This window comes from Orcinus orca, chromosome 3 (genome assembly GCF_937001465.1).
Source record: "Orcinus orca chromosome 3, mOrcOrc1.1, whole genome shotgun sequence".
Taxonomy (NCBI): domain Eukaryota; kingdom Metazoa; phylum Chordata; class Mammalia; order Artiodactyla; family Delphinidae; genus Orcinus; species Orcinus orca.
This window is the reverse complement of record NC_064561.1, coordinates 27,846,740-27,868,871: the sequence shown is the minus strand read 5'-3', so window position 1 is coordinate 27,868,871 and position 22,132 is coordinate 27,846,740. Positions and strand designations below refer to the sequence as shown.

Genomic DNA, 22,132 nt, shown 5'->3' with positions numbered 1-22,132 from the left:
GGTCTCGTCCACGCTGTGCGGGGCTCTAGGTCAAGCCAACAGCTTCAGCTGATAGTCAAGCAAGAAACAGTTTGAAGGTATTATGACCGCACGACTTTTGCCTTCTCCACTGACTTAACCTGACGCCTGAGAGCTGTATCCTGCTTGTGGTCTAGATGTTTCTGTGTTTTCTGTGCTTTCCAATCAGGCTTCTCTAGAACAGGGGATGGGGGTGCTGCACCGTGTGATGATCGGAGCAGCCAGAAAAGCCCTGTTGGCCCCTGGCCTCCCTTCCACTGGCCCTGCCAACCTAGACGTGCCTTTGGGTTATGGTACTGGAAGCCCCTGTCGACATGCGCAACTGACCCGGCACTCGCTGTGAGCTGAGCTCAGTGACTGAGTTAACTACCAACAGAGCTGAGCATGAGAACAAAGAACAGGGTAGGTTTGGTGAGAGAAACTGGGGAAAGTGGAAGAGCTGGCATACGGGAGCCTTGTCCAAATGGAGGCCAGTCCAGCAGTGTAGGCGAGGCAGCATTTGAGAGAACCCAGCACCTTATGGCGAGGAGGCAAAGAGCGCCTGGAGAGCAGGGCGGGGCAGAGTACAGAGGGAGACAGTGAAAGTACCAAGATGAACATTAAACAACTGGAACCACCATCACTTAATGAGCACCCACGAGGCACTGCAAATCATGATCTCATTTAAATGTAATGCTTACCAATAAGAAAGTCAAGTAAGTATTGATATTATCCTCATTTTAGAGATGAAGAAACTGAGACTAAAAGACTGACCCGAGCCACACAGCTAAAAAGTGGACGAGCCAGGATTCAAAGTCAGGTCAGCCTGACTCCAAAACTCCTGTTTCTTTTCCACTAACATCCCTTAAGCTAGGTACTTCACCACTGGGCTTTGGAGACAGTTGGGTGGGGAGGTGCAAATGGACCCACCGGGACCCCCAGATGGGGCTGATCACTCCCCAAGAAAGGCCAGTCCCACAGGGCCCCTTGTGTGCTGTGTCTGTGGCTTCTGCCACTGATTCATCCTCCTCCCTGAACTTTATAAAATCATTCTTGAGACTTTTTAATGTTTTATTGAGGTGTAAGTTTACAATGACAGCAAACCTTTCAAACTACAGCAAGAGTAACCTGCCTCCTTGGTGTATTAAAAAATAATGTTAGTGTGGGTTTTTACATCCCATAGGTTGGATTGCTGAGAAGAGTGCTTCCTTGACAAGATTCTTTTTGAGGTTTACAGAAAGCGTAATAAAATATGTAAGTTACATTCCCACAAACAAAAGCTATAACATAAGTTATTTATAAGCGTGAGATACAAACAGTATCACGATAAATAAACCATAAGGGTACCTGCAACATCCATCTTAATGTAATTTGCCCAACAAAAGTGTCGAAACGAAGTCGAATTTAGTAGAGAAATCTGTCAGGAAGAAAGGAAAGTTGTAAAACACAAAATGGGGACAATGGCTGATGGGGTGGGAACAAACAAGGGCATGAGATCGGGTGTGAAGCCACCTCAGAAGGCCATGGCTGTGCCTGCCCTCGGTGCCTGCCCTCGCCCCCTGAGCCCGCGTGCTCCCAGCAAGCCCTGCTACCCACAGGCACGTGTGTCACCAGCCCGCACAAGGGAAGGAATCTCCCCTCCCCTCCCCCTTCCTGTCTTATACCCTCTCTCCTAACCCCCAGCCCTTTGGCAGCTCCCTCAGGCTGCTGCCAGCCTCCCTGCCAGGCTGGGCCATCCTCGAGGCCAGGGCCCGGGTCTGACTCAGCACAAGGATCCTGGAGATCATTCGTTCGCTCATTCATTCACCTACCACAGATAAAGCAGTGAACGAGGCAGAGTCTCTGCCTTCAGAGAGCTGGTGAGCAGCGGAAATAAGATGGGTTCCAAAGGCAACGAGGCAATGATGAAAATAAACAGGGATAGACAGTGGCTGGGGGAGAGGAGGGCTGCTTTAGAGGATGGGCAGAGAGGCAAGAGGTGGCCTGGGCCCTAAAAGGTGGAAAGGCAGGGCTTCCCTGGTGGCGCAGTGGTTGAGGGTCCGCCTGCGGATGCAGGGGACACGGGTTCGTGCCCCAGTCTGGGAAGATCCCATGTGCCGCGAAGCGGCTGGGCCCGTGAGCCATGGCCGCTGAGCCTCCGCTTCCGGAGCCTGTGCTCCACAACGGGAGAGGCCACAACAGTGAGAGGCCCGCATACCACAAAAACAAACAAACAAAAAAGGTGGAAAGGCACCAGCCGTGGGCGGAGCTGGGGGAGGCGAGTGCTGAACTGAGTACAGGCGAATTACTGGACACACTTCTGACCATTCTGCCCTGGAGGTACTCCTGGAACAGTGGGGGACACAGAAGTGAGCCCACTGTGGCCGCCCTCACGCCGCTCCTGGGATCCTTCCCCTAGACCACCCACTGATTTCCTATGACTTCGAATCATTACTACCTGCTCCCACAGCAAAAATGGGGGTATGAGGTAAAGGGAAAAGCACGGGCTTTGGAGTCAAGACAGTCCTGGGTTCCAATCCCAGCTCCAGCCTTTCCCCACCACACGCCCTCTAGTCCTCCCCATTGGGGGAGGCAGCGATGAAGAGCTCAGACTGTATTACTCCCACTATCAGATGGGGAAATGGAGACCCAAAGTTGGGACATGGTCCAGAAAATTGGAGTATGTGCTCAGTAAATACTTGAATAAATGAATGGATGAGTGAATAAGTTTGGGCAGGTGTCTTTAGAGCCTTCCATCATGAGAAATAGAAGGGCCCCTAGAGACTCCAAACTAGGGGGTGTGAACTAGGGATGGAGGGTGGGCAGGTAAGCAACCTGGGACATGGCGTGTGTGCCAAATTGATGTGTTTGTGTCTTTGTCTATGGAAGTGGTCCATAATATTTTCATCTATCTTGCAAATTCAGTTGCTGACCCAAATATGTTTAAGAGCCCTGATTCAAACCCTACCCATTTTACAGACAGGGAAATTGATTCCCAGTTTACACAGGAAGTCGGCGGTAGAGTGAACCCGAACTGGGTCCTCCTGCATGTGGACAACTGGAAATGCCGACATCCTGACTCTCATCCCTAAATCCCCCCCTCTGTCTCCTATATGACACCCAGCAAGACCTCCAGCAGTGCTATCCCTTCTCCCATCTTCTCCATCGGGAGGAGGAGAGGATGCACTGCATCCTGGAAGTCTTTCTGGCCTCATGAGTCTGGGCCACCAGCTCCCAGTTCTTAGAGATTTTCTCACCTCTGTGTGTGTGTGTGTGTGTGTGTGTGTGCGTGTGTGTGTATCTCCACCTCTGTCATTGTTCAGTTGATAGCAGGTAAGAATGGACAGCAAAAAATTACAATTTCAGGAACACTAAATACATATCAAACAATATTTGGCCAAAACAGTGCTCAGAGGAGAATGTCTGGCCTTAAATGTATTTAATAAAAAACAAGGAAGAATGACCAAAAGGAACTAAAATTTCACCTCAACAAACAAAGAAGAAATTAACAAATAAAAATAAAACAAACCATTCCTGAAGGAGATGATATTTTAAAAGAGGATAATGAAATAAAAGTCTTTTCTTCAAGACCAGTAAAATAGACAAACCTTTGGCAAATATGATCAAAAGGCACAACTGAGTAACAGTGAGAACGAAATGCAGAGGATGTCAACACAGATTTAACATGGGAGTTTCAAAATAGGAGAGAATCTTCCCACAGTGTTACAACAATGAATGTGAAAACTTGGATGAAATGGGCAATATTCTGGGCACCGGCTTCTGAATTTGAGCAGGCGTCTCAATCACCTGGGGGGCTTGTTAAACACAGAGTGCTGAACCCAACCCCAGGGTTTCTGATTCAGTAGGTCTGGGCTAGGGTCCAAGAATGCGCATTCCTAACGAATTCCCAGGTGAGGCTGATGCCGCTCGTCGGAACACACATGGAAAACGCTGTCCCAGAAACTGCTACCCGCGCCATTTACTCCTTTTCCTGAGCTGCCTAACAGCTCTGTTCTGTCTGGGTTGGGAAAGAAGGGGGGTTTGTGCCCAGTGGTCCAAAGCGCCTACTGCTGGATGCCTGAGAAGCCCAGGGTCCCAGGCAGCGGGGCACAGTGAGGTGGAGCCCTTCCCTACCCCAGGTGCTGTGCCGAATGCTTACTTGAATGAGCTCATTCAATCCCACGATGTTGGTACTGGTGCTTTACCAGATGGGGAAACTGAGGCACAAAGAGAATTCCCTAGCCCACAGCTGATAAACAGAGGTAGGAATCCAACTCTTAAGCACTGGGCCACTCACCGTGCCCTGGGAGCAATGTTGGCCACACCACCCACATCTTCTCCCTATCTCTGTGCCTGCCCACCTACATGTGCAGCGTGGGCCTTGCTATTCCGTGTAACAGAGCCAGGAAGCAGCAAAGACAGGCCTGGGATCCAGGGATCTGGAAGCCAGGAAGGAAGTGGAGCTGCTGGTGGAGAGCCTTCACTGGCCTCTGAGTCAGCGTGAGTCTCAGAACTCAGCCTCAGTCAGCCCATCAGGTACAAGATGGGGTTGAGAGCAGCCCTTTCCACACAGGGCTGTCGTGAGGAATAAATAACTGCCCCAGCCCTTGCCTGGCACGTGCTAAGTTCTCAACTCACAGTTGCTCTACTGTTGCCATTAAAGTTATTATTACATAACCGCCAGAGTGTCTCCCAGGCAATTCCACAGACCTTCTCTCATTTACTTCTCACAGCCACCCTGGGGGTAGCTATTACCCTTTCTGTTTTACAAATAAGGAAAATGAGGCTCCAGGAGATGCAAGAGGGACCCCACAACCCCCAGGCCCCCCCAGTGGCAGAGCCTGAGTTAGAAGCAGGAGGCCCCCAGCCCAGAGCAACAGCGAGACTCCATCTGAAGGTCCTGGTCTGCAGAGGGCAGTGGAGGAGGGCTTGCCCAGGGCCCAGGAGCCCTGCTCTCCTCACCCCTCCCTGCCCAGACACCTCATTCTCCCCACCCAACACTGAGGTTCTGCCAGGGCCAGAGACTTGCCCAAGGTCACAGAGGGGGTGTTGACTCAGGCTTCCAGGCCTTAAGATTGTAAGTCCTGAGGCCTCTCCTTGTTGGGGGCAGATTACTAGGAAGAATCTAGTAATTCTGCTGCCCCCTGCCCTTCCTGGCCCCCTGAGACTGACCCCACCGTAGACAAATACACCTCTCTCTCCAAGATACTGAGCCTCCGCAAATAAAATAAAACCCCAAACAAATAAACAGGAATCTTAAGAATAACACATCAACTGTCACGCTGGGCGGGTGGGGAGGGCAGCCGCAGCTTCCTGTTTCCTGCTACCTGCCAGGCCCTAACCCCGTGCGCTCTCCACATCTCACTCGCTGCTCGAGACCATCTCGCAATTCACGCATTCCGTTTTACAAACGAGGAAACCAAAGCCTAAAGCTATGAGTCCCTTGCTCAAGGTCACTCGGCTAGGATGTGACCTGGCCCAAATACAAACCCCCTTCTGGCCAATGGAGCATCCCAGCTCTCACCGCGTCGGCAAGATGGGGAGCGCAAGGGAGGCCCTGCCAAGCGGTCAACAGTCAGTTTGCACCTAACGATTTTAGAATTAGCAGGTAGAAAACGATTCTGTAAACCTCCCCTGGGGAGACAGATGAGACTGGGGGGGGGGGCAAGGGGGGTTGACCGCCCTGCACGCCTTCCTGTCACCGGTGCCCCTTGGCCCGCCGGTACAGCCTCCGAGGGCGCGGGCAAAGCAAGGAGTGGTCTCAGCGCCCAGGGTTACCCAAAGAAACCCCGCTATTTGCTCTAAATATGACCCTCCCCCGCCCTTGCCCCTCGGTAACCCCAGGTCTCGACACCTGCCGCGCCTCGGGCAGGTCTCCCCGCGGGTCCACAGTCCCGTCCATCCTGCAACGAATTTCGAGGGACCGGATCTCGCTCCCTACCGGGCGACCCCGGGTCCCGTTCAGCCGGGCCTGGCACGCGTGGGCACCTGAGAGTCTCGCCTCGGTCTGCTTGCCGGGTGGGTGCCAGGGAGCGTCTCTAAAGTGGCCGCGACGCCGCGGCCGAAGCCCGGGCGGGGGTGAATTCTCCCCACGCGGGTCGGTGTCCTCGGGAGCGCGGGGCATGCTCCGGTGCTGTCCTTACCCCGCGCGCAGGCAGCGCACAGCTTGCGCCCCACGGTGCGCCCCTTTCGTTGCTCCCGAGGCGGTGGGGTGTCCAGGACGCTGCCGCGGATTCCGCAGGGTCGTTCCGGAGTTGCAACTCCATTGTAATTGAAAGGATTCATATTGTTTGGGTTTTGCTCAGATGAAAAAAAAAAATTTGGAAGAAAACAAAACCCCCCTCAGCAAATGACAATTTCACCAGCAGAGCGCCCTGCCCGCCCCGCTCGGCGGCGGGGAAGCTGCCCCAGCCGGGAGGAGCGGGGAACGTCTCCTAATTGCAGCTTCGTTAGATTTCGGGTTTGGGAGGCTGTGGTTCGGGCGCTAATATCCGCCGCCCATTATCCCGGCTAATAAATTTGACCTATTGTTCGTTTGTTAAAATGATGTCACCTTGGAACAGTCCCTAAGCTCCTATTTCCATGAATTAGGCCTTTATTGAAAGCCAGGAGCCAATGGGAGGAGAGAGGCTTGTTGATCGCAGCCAATGGTTGCGGCGGGAGAGGAATTAGCAGCGGAAACTCCAGGTTCGGTTCAAGAAAGATGACACAGAGCCTGTCGGGCCCGCGCACTCTTGGCAAAGTTTCAGTGCGACGAGAGGCGCCGGGCGCTCCATGGCCGCGCCGTAACGGGGACCCAGCCGCCTCCCCGCCCAGCCCAGCCCAGCCCTTCCGCCCGCCCAGGATGGAGGCGCCAGCCAGCGCGCAGACCCCGCACCCGCACGAGCCCATCAGCTTCGGCATCGACCAGATCCTCAACAGCCCGGACCAGGACAGCGCACCAGCCCCGCGGGGCCCCGACGGCGCCAACTACCTGGGAGGGCCCCCCGGGGGCCGTCCGGGAGCCACATACCCGTCTCTGCCCACCTCCTTTGCCGGCCTCGGCGCGCCCTTCGAGGACGCGGGATCTTACAGTGTCAACCTGAGCCTGGCGCCCGCCGGCGTGATCCGAGTGCCAGCGCACAGGCCGCTGCCCGGGGCCGTGCCGCCGCCTCTGCCTAGCGCGCTGCCTGCCATGCCCTCCGTGCCCACGGTCTCCAGCCTGGGCGGCCTCAATTTCCCCTGGATGGAGAGCAGCCGCCGCTTCGTAAAAGACCGTTTCACAGGTGAGCAGGGTGTCCAAAAAGGCGCCGGGCCTCGGCCCTCCCGGGGCCAGAGGCGCCGCGCCCTACGTGCTTCACTCGGGGAAACGGTTCCGGAGGCCCAAGTGCGGTGGAGGCCTCAGCGCTCAGGGCCCCGGGCAACCATAGAGGGGAGAAAAATCAGAGAGTTTGGGGGAAATAAGCCTGTGCCCGGGGAAAGAGGGGGACATCTCCCAACCGGCTTGGTGCCGCTGGGGACCCTCGGGACCAACGAAATAGCGTAGTACTCTGCGCCCCACCGGGCGGCACCGGGTCCGCATGGTGCCTGAACGGCAGTCGAGCTGGGCCGGGCTTCAGGGGGCCTCGTGTGTCTCCGCAGCGGCGGCGGCGCTCACGCCCTTCACCGTGACCCGGCGCATCGGCCACCCTTACCAGAACAGGACGCCGCCCAAGCGTAAGAAGCCGCGCACGTCCTTTTCTCGGGTGCAGATCTGCGAGCTGGAAAAGCGCTTCCACCGCCAGAAGTATCTGGCTTCGGCCGAGAGGGCGGCGCTCGCTAAGTCCCTCAAAATGACGGACGCGCAGGTCAAGACCTGGTTCCAAAACCGGAGGACCAAGTGGCGGTGAGAGAGGCCTGGCCCGGCCCACCTTGCACCGGCCCTTCGCCCGCTCCGTGCCCGAGCCTCGCGTTCTCCCCACCCTGCGCTACCCCCTACTCGCCCTCCTAGGGCTGCACCTCCCCGCTCCTTCCCAGGTTTTATCTCCCAGCTCGCCCTCCCGCGCGCCTGTCCTCATCCGTGTCTGGAATTCTCCTCCATTCCCATCCCTGTGTCGCTTTCTTGAGCCTCTCCAGCTGTCTCGATGTTTTATTCGGTCTCCTGCGCTCGCTCGGTTTCCTCTCACCTGCACCCCCCAACACCCTACCCCATCCCGGGCCTCTCGCGCTCCGCTAAACCCTCCCGCTTGCCCCCTGCCCTTCCGATTCCCGACAATCCGCGCGGGGCTCCGGGTTCCCGCTCTAGCTCCCCATCCCGACTCCAGCCCTGTTTTTATCCAATCGCTCTTTCGATCCAACCCGTGAACGGCGAAGCGATCGCGTCCTGCAAGAGGGGTTTGAGACAGAGCCTGGGAGAACCGGATGAGGCTGACCGGACCCGGGGACACCGCGAGGTGCAGAGCCTGCCCGCCCACCCGCGGACCCCAGTGACCCGGCTGCCTGTAGGGCCTAGTCAGTTACACACACGCCCTGCCCTTGTTACCCCGCAAAGAAACAATCTTTGTTGTTGGCGAAGCCACAATACCCGGGTGTGCAAGTGGGCGGCGGGCGGAGTTTCCTCCCGACGATCTCCCCGCGCACAACAAAAACAAACGATCCCAACCCACTCCGCGGACCCGCGGGTCCCCGGCGCACAAGGCCGGCGGGGAAGCAGACTGACTCTGCGCCTCGAGGCTCCCGGCTGGCCTTGGCTCCCGGGCGGGTGGGGGCCCCGCCGGCGGCCCCGCGGTGCCGGGTGCCTGACGGTGCTGTCCCTCTCCCTCCCCCGGTGCAGGCGGCAGACGGCGGAGGAGCGGGAGGCGGAGCGGCAGCAGGCGAGTCGGCTCATGCTGCAGCTGCAACACGACGCCTTCCAAAAGAGCCTCAACGACTCTATCCAGCCCGACCCGCTCTGTCTGCACAACTCTTCGCTGTTTGCTCTGCAGAATCTGCAGCCCTGGGAGGAGGATAGCTCCAAGGTCCCCGCCGTCACCTCTCTGGTGTGAGCCGCCAGCGCGCACCGTCACCAAGTATCGCCGCCCCGACCCGGCGGGGCGCCCCGGCCCCCCAGCCGGTCTGGGGGGGGAATCGAGGCCGAGACGGGAAGGGCCAGCCAAGCTCAAGTAGGCCCCGGGGCGCGGCCGCATCCCCGCCGCCTGCGGAGGGGGGCTGGGCCCGGGCTCCGCGCGACTGCACAATCCGAGCCCCCGCCCCGCGCCCAGTCCCGCCCGAGGCCCGGGCCTGACAAAGAAAGCGCCTTACGTTTCTCCGCCCCTCGCCCGCAGCCCCCGGGCCGGGCGCCTGTATTATACTTTGTACTTTTGCCCAAACGTGTAAATAATAAAAGTTTTGGCTTTTTTCTTTAGAAACCGGCCACCTGCTTCCCCCGCGGGGGCCACTGGAGGAGGGGCGGCCGATCAGGCGACTGGGGGAAGCGCCAGGGGCTGGGGCACCCTGCGTTGAGGCTGGGTCCACCCTTCTCCTTTTCCGTTCCTTTTATTTAAGTCGTTTTATTTAATAAAAAAGTTAGCTATTTCACTTAACGCCGCTTTTATTTCGTTTTCGTTCCAATAATGCTCGGCGACCCCCGACCCTGCGCCCCACCCCCTGCGGCGGTAGAGGCCGAGCGGCGGTGTGCGGGCGAGCGTCCACTTCTCCGAGCCTCGTCGGTATTCGCCTCACCTCGAACCCCGGCTCGGGGCCCCGCGGAGGATCCGCGGTGCAGGTCAGTGCGTGCCGGCCGCCCGCAGTCCGGGTGCCCGCGGGATGGGGTGGACGTGGGAAGGGCACTCTAGGCTCAGAGGTCGCAGAGCAGCGCCAGGCAGAGTTGGGGAGTGAAAGGCCCCGCCTGGACGGGTACTTAGGCCGTCCCAAGTCAAACCCACCTAAGGGGTGGGAGGCACGGTGACCTCGAACTTCCGGGGACGCGAAGCCCACGCCCCCTCCGTCCCACAACCCACAAGCCGCTGTCCTCTCTCTTTCTCTAGAGAGGCCCTGGGCGGGCCCCTCCGACAGGTTTGAGAGGATCTGGGCGCACTGCGCAGAGCAGGCGCGCTGCCTGGCTCTCCAAACGCTCGGCGTCTGGGGAGCAAGTGTAGCGCACAACCCCGGGACACCCTCGCCCTTCTGGGTTGCCTGGGACCGCCGGTGGAGCGTGATGTCACGTGACTTCACTGCAGCCGTGGTGGCGTCACTAGACAGGAGGGGGCGGGGCGCCCGGAACGCCCAGGACCCCAAGCCCAGGTGTGAAAGCGGCATGGCCCTGTCCACCCGCTTTACCTCGGCTCAAAAGCTAGAAGTTTCGGGATCACGAGATCTGGAGCAGGTGGCCCCTTATAACAACGACAAACACACACTCGCAGCGTCCGTGAACATTTCCTCTTGCTCGTTGATTTTTTCTCCATTTATCATTCTCCCTTTCGGTCTTTTAAAAACTTTTCTTATTTTCTGGCCTCTCCATTTCTTTCTCCACAATATTGTGTTTCCTCCTCTGTTACTCTTGGTCTCTGTTACTATATCTTTTTAACTTTTCTTTACAGTTTTATGTTCCTCTGTATAGTTCGTTCTCTATTGCTTTCAGTTTTTCATCTTTCTTTGTCCTATCCTTTCTCCCATTTCCAACTCTCGCGTTCTGTCTCCTTACTTCCCTCCTCTCTTTTTGTCCTTGTTTTCCCCTTCTTGTCTTCCAAAATCTCTTTGCCTCTACCTCTCTCAGTCCCGGTCTCTGTCTCTCTCCTTCCCTCCTCCAGCCCGGGCTCCCCGGGTCTCCTTAAGGCTAAACCCTTCTGGGTGCGGTCCCAGAGGCCCTGTAGCAGCCCCGCCAGCCTCATCGCCCTGCCTCCCTCGGGGCGTCGCGGCACCCTGCAGGCTCGGGTATATTGGGCGCCTTCGTTGCAGGCGGGCAGCGGTATTGTCTGCACTGCAGGCCTCTAGGAAGGGGAGGGAGACTAAGAAAGAGCTGGAGCTGCAGCGTTTCTGCCCTCATCCCCACCTCCAAGCCCTGGGGACTCCCAGACACCTCAGAGAAGAACTAGGGTGACTCAGAGCTTCGGGTCTCTTCCTTGGGTGTTTTCCTGAAATGCTTCTATTTTCTCCGCTTAAAAAAAAAAAAAAAATCGTAGTAAACGCCGTCATCAGGATGGGAAAGGTTGGCCCTTCGGCTGGGGACTTGAATATCTAAAAACCAGAGCGACCGTCTTTGCCTTTGCTGAACAAGCAGGCCCCCCGTCGGGCACTGGCATCGCTTTCTATTTTTCCTCGCTTTTATTCTATTCCTCCATAACAGGGCTTAGTGGTTTTTGTTTTTTTTTCTAAATTATGTTTGTTGTTCTACCAGAGGGACCCTCGATTCTCGGGCCTTTTTGGGGAACGCACACACATCTTTTTCCCTCTCCGGTGCCTGACTGCGCAAAAGGTCTCTGAACGAGAGGCCAGCCGGGCTGGGCTTTCAGGCAGGCCCGGGGACAGGGACCCAGTGCCGCTGCGGCCCTAGGGGAGAGGGGGCAGTTTTTCCCCAACCAGTGACTTCGCGGGCGTTTGCTCTCCCTGAGCGCTTTGTCCCAGCGAAGCCTTGCCCAGCCAGAGAACGGCTAGGGGGTCTCTTCAAGTTAGGGGGGCTCAGCCCACTTGTGTGGGGCCGGGTGGCGACCGTCACCCAACCACGCGCACCCAGGGCAGTGTGGGCGCCCCCAACAGGTGGGAGGAATTGCTGAGCCAAGCCAGGGCTTTTAGCGCCTAACGCCCTCCTCCCGCTGTGCAAAGCCTGGAGGTCGCCGCCATTTCCACTGCGGCTGCGCCGGATGAGAGCCCGAGGACGCCCAGCTAAGGGACACAGCTCCCAGTCCCCACACCGGGAGGACTGTGAGGCGCAGTCGCGGCGCGGAAATACCCGGACCAGGCACGCGCCCCTGAAGCTGAGTTTAGGAGAACGGGAATCTGGAGTAGGCTGGGAGGCCCACATGGGCGTCTCCTTCTGGATCGTCTCCCAACATGAGGCCCCACCTCGGCCGGAGGAAGCGCCTGAGGCTCTGGAGGTAGGCGGGTGAGTGTGGACGTTCAGCCAGGCCAACGTCCCCGGAGGGGATTGAGGACAAGAAGCAGCCGGCCTCTGGGCAAGGGCTGGAGACTTCGCCTCGTGGCCCTTCCCCGCGGCCTTCCGTAGTCTCGTTTGGAGAGTCTCTGAAGTTGCACCCATTTTACAGATGCCGGACAAGGAGGCACGAGGCAGCTTCGCGACCCAGGCGGACTGGTCGCGGGAGCTCTCCCCGAGCGCCGGTTGCTGGGCTCCAACCGCGGGCAGGGTGGGGCGGGGGTTGGGCCCCAGGCGTCCGCAAAGACCGGCGAGGCTGCGCCGCCCAGGCACGCGGAGTTAGGCCCGAGCTCAGCTCCCTGGGATGCTCCGCAGCCGGTGGAGTCTGGGGTTGGGCGATGCAGTGGGGACCCGGGCGGGTCAGAGCCAGGGAGGGAGGGGGGTGGGAAGGGGAGGGAGGGGGGGAGGGAGAGAGAGAAAGGGAGAGAGGGAGAGAGAGAAACTCTGGGGCTGGCCGCTCGCTTCCCGAAAGAGGGAGTGATTCCCCTTCAGCAGCTCCCTGTACAACACCGACCGCGGACCGCGAGCTTTGCACGCAGTGTGTGGTTGACGATGACCCGCACCCAGTCTCTAAGAGGTTTGGATGCCCCTCCCCGTTTTGCAGTTGAAAAAACTAAAGCTCAAAGAAGTCAGAAATTAGTTCTGGGTCGCGCATCGCCGGCGGACTGGCGCTCCCTCCCAAACACAGCGCTCTAATACTTGGGAAGACTTTTGGGAGGACTTTGCTTAGCAAAGGGTTAGGGAGGCGGCCTAGGGGACACCTGCAGCCACCCTGACACCAGGCCCAGCGGTCACAGTGCGGCAGAAGGGCCTTCCTGCTCCGTCTTGGGTGGTGGACTCGGGCTCTGAGTTCCAAGGGCTCCAGCGCCTATCGCCTCCCAGGCTTGCGAGCTTCCCCGCGTTTGCCGTCGGTGCAGGAGCAGCGAGACGAGATGAGGTCGCCCCCGCTCATCGGTAAGACCGGAGTCCACACTGCGCCCTTGGGCCGGGCAACCTCCGCCCGCCCACCCGCCTGCCTCGGCAGTTCCTCGAGCAGTTGGGGCCTTGCGGCCCTCGTCTCGGACTTGAGGCCTAAGGACGCGCAGCCTGGCCCAGGAGGGTCCGGCCACCAACTGCGCCTTTTCAGCGGCCGACCCTGGGCAGCAGCAGGCGGTGCGCATCTGTTCGCCGCGCAGCTAGGCGCTCCGGTTAGGGACCTCGGGATGTGGCCTCGGACTGCCCGCCGAGACCTCCAGGCCAAGGACCGGGCCTAGGTTGCGAGAGCGCTGAAGGGGACCTTCCCCCAAATCCCAGTCTCAGCCTCAGCGCAAACGCAAGCAGAACAAGGCCGGAGAAGGGCAGGCGTGGTGCAGGGGCCCGCATTCTGGAGAGCGAAGGTTTCTTAACACCGAAGGCGACTTTCCTTTTACGAAATCTTCCGACTCGCGGCGGCGAGGTCCCCCACGTTTCCAAGCATCTGCTCGGTTATGAGCGGTTCCTCTCAGCGAAGCCCCGACTCAGTAGCGCACTTTCTTGGTTCAGACACTCGCAAAATCCTCCCGGAATTGCCACAGTGATCCGTGCCGTCCCTCGTGCCACCCAGCCGGTGGTGGCACGGATTTCTCTGCTCAGTTTTGTCGCTCCCTTGCTGTGTGGCCCTGCGAACGTGGCTTTGGTTTCTGCATCTGTAAAATTAGGGCTACATAGTCATTAAGGAGTCTTCCAGGGAAAATGAAAAAAACCCATGGCTTATGGTACAGCTGATCTTCCATTTATTATGAGAATAGAAGCATTTAAAATATACTTATGGATGAGGAATCTAATTAAACAGCTAACTGCGTAGGGGTTTATTCATAGTCGTTGCTATTTTGGACGAAAGGGCAGGAATGGGGCAGGACTCCATTGAGGTCACTTCTCCTGCAGTCACTGAAGGTGGAGAGTTGGTGGAGAAGTCATCTGGGAAACTGGGCCTGGGTTGATCTGGTTAGAGGTTGCAGTATCCTGGTGTTACCTGGGATCCGTGGCCATATCTGCCTCTCACTTTAGTTGAAATGACTGGACAAAGTTGTTCTTGTAAGTGTCAGACTGGCTGCCAATTAATGAGTTACTCATTAAACGCTTTAAATATGCTCCCAACTGGTGTGGAGAGGAAGAAGAAAAACCATTATTTGAACAGAATATTTGTTCAGAGATTTTCACACCCTCCACCATCCCACTGAATCCCCAAAAGAGTCTTGTGTTCCCATTCTAAATAAGGAAACTGGGGAGCAGAAAAGGCAGCTGACCTGCACAGGTTCAACCCGCGCCTTAACTGAGCTCCGACTCAAACTCCTAGTCTGCCGGCTGGGCTCCCTGTGTGTCCCCACCCAACCACAGATCGCAGACAGCAAAAGCTCCGCCTGCCGCGGGGTCATTAGAGAAATTTGTGCTGACCCAGACTCCCCCGATTTTAAAGAAACCAAATCTTCAAATGGAGCAGAGTCTTAGACTGGCTTTAAGAGCCTCCAGACCCTGAGCAGCTCCCGTGGTGGCCCGCTCCCTGGAATGTACTGGCTTTGCTATCAAGCCCTATTGATGGATGGATTTATCTGGGACGCACTGAAACTCTTCGAAAACTTACAGCCTGGGTCGGCAGCACATCCTTTGCCGCTTCATCCCCCATCCAGGAAAAAGCCACTCCCTCCTGCCGGCGTAGACCAGCCAGCAGAAACTCAGCCAGCGGGAGTGAGAAGGAGCAGTGCTAAAGGAAAAGACCAACCCTCTCAGGAAGGTCTGCCCTCAGGGGTAATAGTGGGCAAGGCCTGCTGAGACCCTGGGGCTAGAGAAGGTGGTGCTGGGCTCAGAGGGGCGCCAGTGAATAGCCAGTATGCTAAACAGTGCGCACTCGCATCTGCTGTCTGGGCCGCCACAGCTGGGACACTTTTGTTCTTCGGAAGTAGTGGGACTAAGGAGGAGGGGGTTGCGGAGAGCAGAGAGGAAACTCAACCCCGAGAAATCAGAGTGAGAGGGCCCTGGGAGGGGGTCCTGCTTATTATCAATCACCTGCAGTTTCAAGTTCGTTTGTTGGAGGAGCCCCTATGGGCAGGGATGGGTCTGTGCACCCAGTCCCCAGCTCCCAGTGGATCTGTAGCCCAGAGCCCAGGCTCTGGCAGCAAAGCAGTTACCATGTGTTGAGAGCATCTGCACAATCTTATGTAATCCTCACGAGGGCTATCTCGGAGGTAGGTACTATTGCAATCCCCATTTTACAGATGAGGAGACTGAGGCTCTGAGATGTGACACAATATCCCCAAGGCCATCTGACTTGAAAGGCCAGGACTTCAACCCAAGTGCACTGACTCTGCCTCATGGGTTTTTATCCATTGAGGCTCCTCAAACCTACTTATTAGTAAAGCCAGTGTCCTTCTGTGACTGCCAGAGGGAATTCTGAATGGTTTGGAGATTATCATCCCCAAACAACTTCAGACACAAACCAGAACATCTTGGGTTGTATCTACAACATTATTGTTGTTGCTGCTGCTACCATTACTGTCCCCTGTTATTTCTCTTCTGAGACCCCTGAAGGTGGTTGGAAGGTGCTTGGCCTTGCGCTCTGTCTAAGGGATTCAGGGGTCTTCTCCTGCCCTCTCCCCCAGCCCAAGCCCAGCTTCTGCTGGGCCCCATGATGCTCTGCTCTTATTGCAGAGCACCCAAGCTAACGAACAGGCTCTAGTGAGCCCCTGTCGGTACTGATGAGCCATGGTGGAGCCCTCAACCTCCAGACCCTTAGGATTTTCAGCTCAGGGCAGGAAGATGGTACTTAAATGCTGCTTGCCTCGAGGCCAAAATGCCCGCAACATGTATGGAGTGTAAAGAGGCCTGGGTTAAAATCCAGCTTCACCACTCACCAGCTGTGTAGCCTTGGAAAAGTCACTTTGCCTCTCTGAGGCTTTGTGTCCTCATCTGTACTCTGTAAGGACAGATCTTCCTCACAGGGTTGTCAGGAGGATTAAATGACATAATCCTTTGTGCACTTCACCAGGAGCCTGACACACGATAAGCACTATGATACATTTACTGCTCTTATTAGTGGTAGATTAATTTTCACAAGATAAATTGTTCTGGTTCTCCTCATAGAGAGAAGGAAGCAAACCCAGAGAAGATGAGTAACTTGCTCACAGTCAGACAGTAAGTGGTAGAGCAGAAATTCAAACCCAGTTATGTCAGAGTTTAGAGTCCCGATTTACCTCAGTCTGCACTGTCTCCGCCGTAGAGAATCTTCTAGAAATGGCTGTTGACTAGGCGTGGAAAATCTAGATTATTCTAAGTCAGTGGAACCAGGTGCTCTGTTGCCTTCTGGGGCTTCCATTTACTTTGGTTGCTGATGTGTGGCACACTGCAACTGCTAAGAACCTGTTTATTAAATAAAAATAATACTAAGTAGCATTTCTAGAACATCTGCTGTGGGCTAGACAGTGACAGTGGACCAGATATTTTACCCAAGTGATCGCATTTAACCCTTAAAACAATCCTAGGAAGTAGATCTCATTTTGAAGATGAGAAATTTGAGGTTTGGGGACTTTAAATAACATAGCAACACAGGGTATGAATTGGAATCTAGATGTTCTGACTCCAGAGAGGGGAAAACCTAATATGAGCTGAGCACTGTACTTGGGACATTATGTATATTTTCTCGCTCAGTCCTCTTAATCTTATAAAACAGTTTTTTTTTAATTTTAAAAAAATTTATTTAATTTATTTATTTTGGGCTGCGCTGGGTCTTCGTTGCTGCGCGCGGGCCTTCTCTAGTTGCAGTGAGCGGGGGCTACTCTTCGTTGAGGTGCGTAGGGAGTGGCTTCTCTTATTGCAGAGCACGGGCTCTAGGCGCGCGGGCTTCAGTAGTTGTGGCACGCGGGTTCAGTAGTTATGGCTTGTGGGCTCTAAAGCGTGGGCTCTAGAACGCAGTCTCTGTACTTGTGGCACCCGGGCTTAATTGCTCCGCGGCATGTGGGATCTTCCCGGACCAGGGCTCGAACCCGTGTCCCCTGCATTGGCAGGCGGATTCTTAACCACTGCGCCACAGGGAAGCCCATAAAACAGTTTTGAAAGAAAACACTAAGGCTCGGCAACTTTAAAGTGTAATTTGCCCAAGTTTCCATAGATGTATGAAGACAACAGTTCTCCATCTACCAGCCCAGGGTGCTCCGATCTGCTTCCAAAGCTGAGCTCTTCAACCAAGGTTGGGGTAGCTCTGCAGAGACGGGGCAGACATGGTTATGGGAGGTGAGTTCGCACACAAAATGTGACTTCTCCCATGAGGAGGCCAGACCTACTTGATATCTCCTGGTCTCTCTGAGGGAGGGGAACATCAGTGATATTTAGTGAGAGGACGATGATGTGTCTGCAGGTAAGATGAACACAAAGAGATAAACCAGCGTTGAGATGGTCAGAAGGCGTGCAAGCCTGCTCTCTGCCTGCAAGCACGCAGGAAAGAGCCTGGCCTCCCTCCCTCAGAGAGAGCCCAGGAAATAACTCCTCTCCTTGCCTCCCTCCCGGCTGCACTACTGAAGTCCGTCCCCACCTACCTCCAGAAGGAGCTGCTTTTGCTGAAGACCGCATGCCTGTTATACATTCATGTTCCAAAGGAGGAGAGGGTGGACATCTGTGTTACTCAGTTGCATCTAAGACTTGAAGATGAAGTAAGGTGGATTGTTTTGTTTGTCCTCAAATCCATCAGATGAAAAGCAGACCTTGAACCTGGAGTTACTGAATCCTGAAGGGCAGGGTGTGGGGTGACGTCTTGGATTTGTTCCCCCACAGAAGCCAGGTTTTGCCAGCCTGGCCATGCGCTGCAGCAGACGAGCTTCTGCTGGGCCCCATGATGCTTAGCGCGCTGAGCGCTTAGTAGGTGGTTCAGTGGGTCCTGGTGACTGTCCGACCTACAGCTTGGTCTGCTCGGCTTGACCTCTGCAGCTGCCAGCCACGCTACCCTGTCGGGCTGTGCTTGGTAAGTAGAGGTCAGGGTCTGAGGCTTCTCTGCAGGCGGGTTGCTTGGGCTCCCTGAAGAGAAGACTGAACCTGCACTCTGTATAGTTTAAAAATGATTTGTCAATGGCGACAATTTACAAAAATATATTTCTGTTGCGGCATCTTCCAATCGCTGGGATTTATGGCTTCATCTCTCGGATTTGAAAGCATACCCGCACGCTCTGGCAAATGAGAAAATGTATGAACAATTTGTTGGCTTTTTTTTTTTTTTATCAAGTTTCCCCAAATATGTAAACTCTGAGAGCACCTTATTCTTTTTAAATGATCATTCATTTGTCTCCAGACTCTATCTTTTGGCACAATTTATTATTCTCTATTTCAAAAAACTTAAATGCATTTCGCATATTAGCACGTAACTCTTGTTCCTGTCTCCTCAGTTGTGGAAAGGGCTGGATTGCTTTTATAAAGAAAAAAATGGCTAATAAAATTGGCCTCAGCACCATTGCTCTGCAATTCTTATGAACAGTAAAGTGGTACTTACCGTCATTGATGTTAAAAGCTATTTCTAAATTATGTGCCATTTATTATCTCTAGTGTCCAAAGTAAGTTTAAATGATGCTTATAATTCATGTTTTACCAAATTTCCTTTTCCCCCCGAGGATACCTCTGATTAACTTATGCACATTAAAGCGCTTTTTAAATTCTTCTTTTATTGCCATTATGCTCTGAAAATCTCAGCGATTCTCAAAAATGGGTAATAAACTTGAGATAAAATGCTGCAGTTTTAGATCAATGCTGACATATCACTGTGGTGATTTCTACAGAGCTAAAGTGATAATGCTTCATATTTACGGAATATATACTAGGTTATTACTACAGTATTACCATTTTGTTCTAAGATGAAATGAGTAATTTACCAATTTATTAAACAGTTACATTTAAGTATTGCTTAGGACATTACCACCCCAATCTGTTTACTTAGCTTGAAGAGTTACCATTAAGATACCCTGTTTATTTAGGTAAAATTTGTAATCATCATGCCTTCCATTAACCAACTTATTTTTCTGCAAGGCTAATTGTCTGGAAATGAGTTTCTTCTTATTTACTGTGCTACATTCTGCTTAGCTGGCTGAAAACATCACCCCAGCAAGAAGTGCTAGGGAAATTAATAATACATACAGAGAACAGTTTTAATTAGTATAATACCAAATATTAATAAAAGATTTATGACACCGTTGAAAAATTCTAACGGAAGAGATCTTAACAGCTTGGGGCTCAATTTATCAGGAGAGGGCGACCGTGGTGCGACCTTTTGTGGGAGGCCAGTTTGGGTGATTCTCAAGAGCTTCTGGGGCTCCTGGGAGCACGGGCTGGAGGTGAGAGGCTCTGCCTCTAGAAGGGGTTTGCTGGGTGCTGAATAGAGAGTTCACACCAAGGAAGGAAAATTGGGGACATAGATGTAGACTGCCAATTCTAACTCAAAAGATACCAAGGTTTCTGCAAGGTAGGAGAGGAACACAGGCCAGTCTGAGGCCCCCCTGAGACATTTCCAGAGGCACCACTGGTCTTCAGTCCCAGATGAGAACTGGACTTTGAGAGTCTGGACTGCTGTTAACTCAGAAGCCATGGGGACAATGGATCGACATGGAACTGGGGAAAGAATGCATATTCACTGAGTATTTATTATGCGCCATTTGCTTACACACATCTATTTTAATCTGCACAGCGGAGAGCTAGCACTATCCTCATTCTGCAGGTCAGGAAGTGAAGCCCTTGGAAGGGTAAGGCCCTTGCCTGAGCTTATGCAGCTAGTGAGTGGAGCAGAATTTGAACCCAAGTCTGTGGAAACCTCAGAGCATTGTCTCCTGCAAGGCAGTACCGATGTGAAGAGAAAACAAGCAACCCCATTATTGACCTGACCCTTGTCCATGATGTCAGGCCAAGTAGGCACTCAGACAAGCATTTTGATGCTTCCATTCTCCTCTGGATGGGTTGGTGCATTCCCATCCTTCCACTGTCCTGCTTGTCCCAAAGGCGTAACGTTCTTTCTTTATGTGTCCATCTTCCTTCTGTGACATGAACTCACAAGGGCAGGGTCATTTCTTACCTTCTTTAGATCCTTGGTGCCTGGCACAGAGTAGGCCCTTTTTAAAAGATTTAAAAGACCAAGGAACAAGGAAGTGAAAAGGAAAGACAAATACAGCTTCTGTTTGCAGTGTTCCGGAGAAAAACTGACCCTACATAGATACATTTTGTTTGTAGGAAGTCATCCCCCTCCCCGCCACCAAGCCCACACAACCCTGGCTGAAGTATAAGGTTATTATTATTGCCATCTTTTCTAGCCCCCAAGGGCCAGGTCTTAGGAGCAGCAGGAATCCTTTGTACCGTGAGCTGATTTTTTCCTGACATGTGTAATAAAAACTGACCAAGCCAGTTACTTTCTCAATTTCTCTCCAATTTGAGAAACTCCATATCGTGAGGCACTTGAGGGCTGATGACTCTTTTATCCTACTCTTGATTAAAAGGTAAAAGAAAAAAGCAAAACTAACAAAAGTTCTTGGACTGAAGATCTCCAGGATATGCGGCAAAATGGCCGGGCTGCTTCTTGAAGAACAAAAGTAGTGCCTGTGACCAGGGCCACCTTTGCTGCTCTCTGAACACCTTGCTCTTCCTGACTGTGCCCTCCGAGAAGGAACTTTAGTCCTTCAGGGGATGAATGGATAAACAGATTGTGGTCTGTACATACAATGGAATATTATTCAGCCGTAAAAAGTAAGGAAGTACCCATACCTACATACAACTGGGATGAGCCTCAAAGACATGATGCTAAGTGAAAGAAGGCAGGCACAAAAGGCCACATATTGTATGAGTCCATTTATATGAAATGTCCAGAAGAGGCAAACCGTAGAGACAGAAGAGAGATGAATAATCCTAGGGGACAAGGTAAGGGAGGAATTTGGGGTGTTTTTCTGGGGTGATGAAAAGGTTTCGAAACTAAGATCTGGTGGTTGCACAACATGGTGAATACACTAAATGCCACTGAATTGTACATATTAAAACAGTTAATTATATGTTATGTGAATTTCACCTCAATTTTTTAAAAAGGCATTTTAGGAATACTAGCATAAGTGTCCAAAGCTACATACACCTGGGTGTTCATCACAGCAGTGGCTATAAGAAGGAAAAATTGGAGATAACAGTCTGTCCAACATTTAGAGATTGATCTCATAAAATAAAACCATTCATACGATGGAATGAAAAGTAACCATCCAAAAGAATGGGAGTGGGACGTCAGGACTTGGGAGCTGCTCTGCGGTGCTAGGAACAATGGCTTTCGGTGTAACGGAGCTGTTATGTGGAGAGGCTAAGCTTCTTTTTTTATTTTTATTTTATTTTATTTATTTTTTATGTTTTTCGGTACGCGGGCCTCTCAGTGTTGTGGCCTCTCCCGTTGCAGAGCACAGGCTCTGGACGTGCAGGCTCAGCGGCCATGGCTCACGGGCCCAGCCGCTCCGCGGCATGTGGGATCTTCCCGGACCGGGGCACGAACCCGTGTCCCCTGCATCGGCAGGTGGACTCCCAACCACTGCACCACCAGGGAAGCCCCAAGCTTCTTTTAGATGCAAAGAAAAGTTCCAAAACATATGGGAAAATGTTTGCTGGAAAATGACTTGGTTAAAACCTGACAATCTTACCCAGCATCCTGCAGGCTGATGAATACTAATGAAGCTATGAATGTCACCGACTGATGAACAGCTTCATTTTAAATGAGGAGTCACTGTCTGCCTATTGAAAGAGGCCAGTTTGCTATGAAGTTCCTAAGATGTAAACATTCTGGCTGGTGCCATGAGATTTACTTGTCTGTTGTCTGAAAAACTGGTGATCAGGAAAAGCTCTTCATTTTATGGACACAGAAAGAAAACAAAACTCAAGACAGATCATGTTTTTTTAATTTTGCAATTGCATTTGTGAATAGATTTCTGAGCCAACGTCGAATCTAGATGAATGCATCCTTATGGTTCAAGCCATTTCTGTTTAATCATGTCACTGCCCTAGAGCCATAACCTGTTAGCCAGTATATTATTGATACTTTCTAGCTCTGAAACTGTTTTAAATGGAAAATTC

At 53.5% G+C, this 22,132-nt stretch overlaps 1 protein-coding gene across 1 annotated transcript; it reads left to right on the top strand.

The window, feature by feature from the left end:
* The first annotated feature begins 6,421 nt into the window (after nucleotides 1-6,421).
* TLX3 (T cell leukemia homeobox 3) lies at nucleotides 6,422-9,510 on the top strand. Its single transcript, XM_004271994.3, has 3 exons — nucleotides 6,422-7,241; nucleotides 7,597-7,840; nucleotides 8,768-9,510. The coding sequence occupies exons 1-3, from the start codon at nucleotides 6,680-6,682 to the stop codon at nucleotides 8,976-8,978; spliced, it is 1,017 nt and encodes a 338-aa protein (XP_004272042.2). The 5' UTR covers nucleotides 6,422-6,679; the 3' UTR covers nucleotides 8,979-9,510.
* The last annotated feature ends 12,622 nt before the right edge of the window (nucleotides 9,511-22,132 follow it).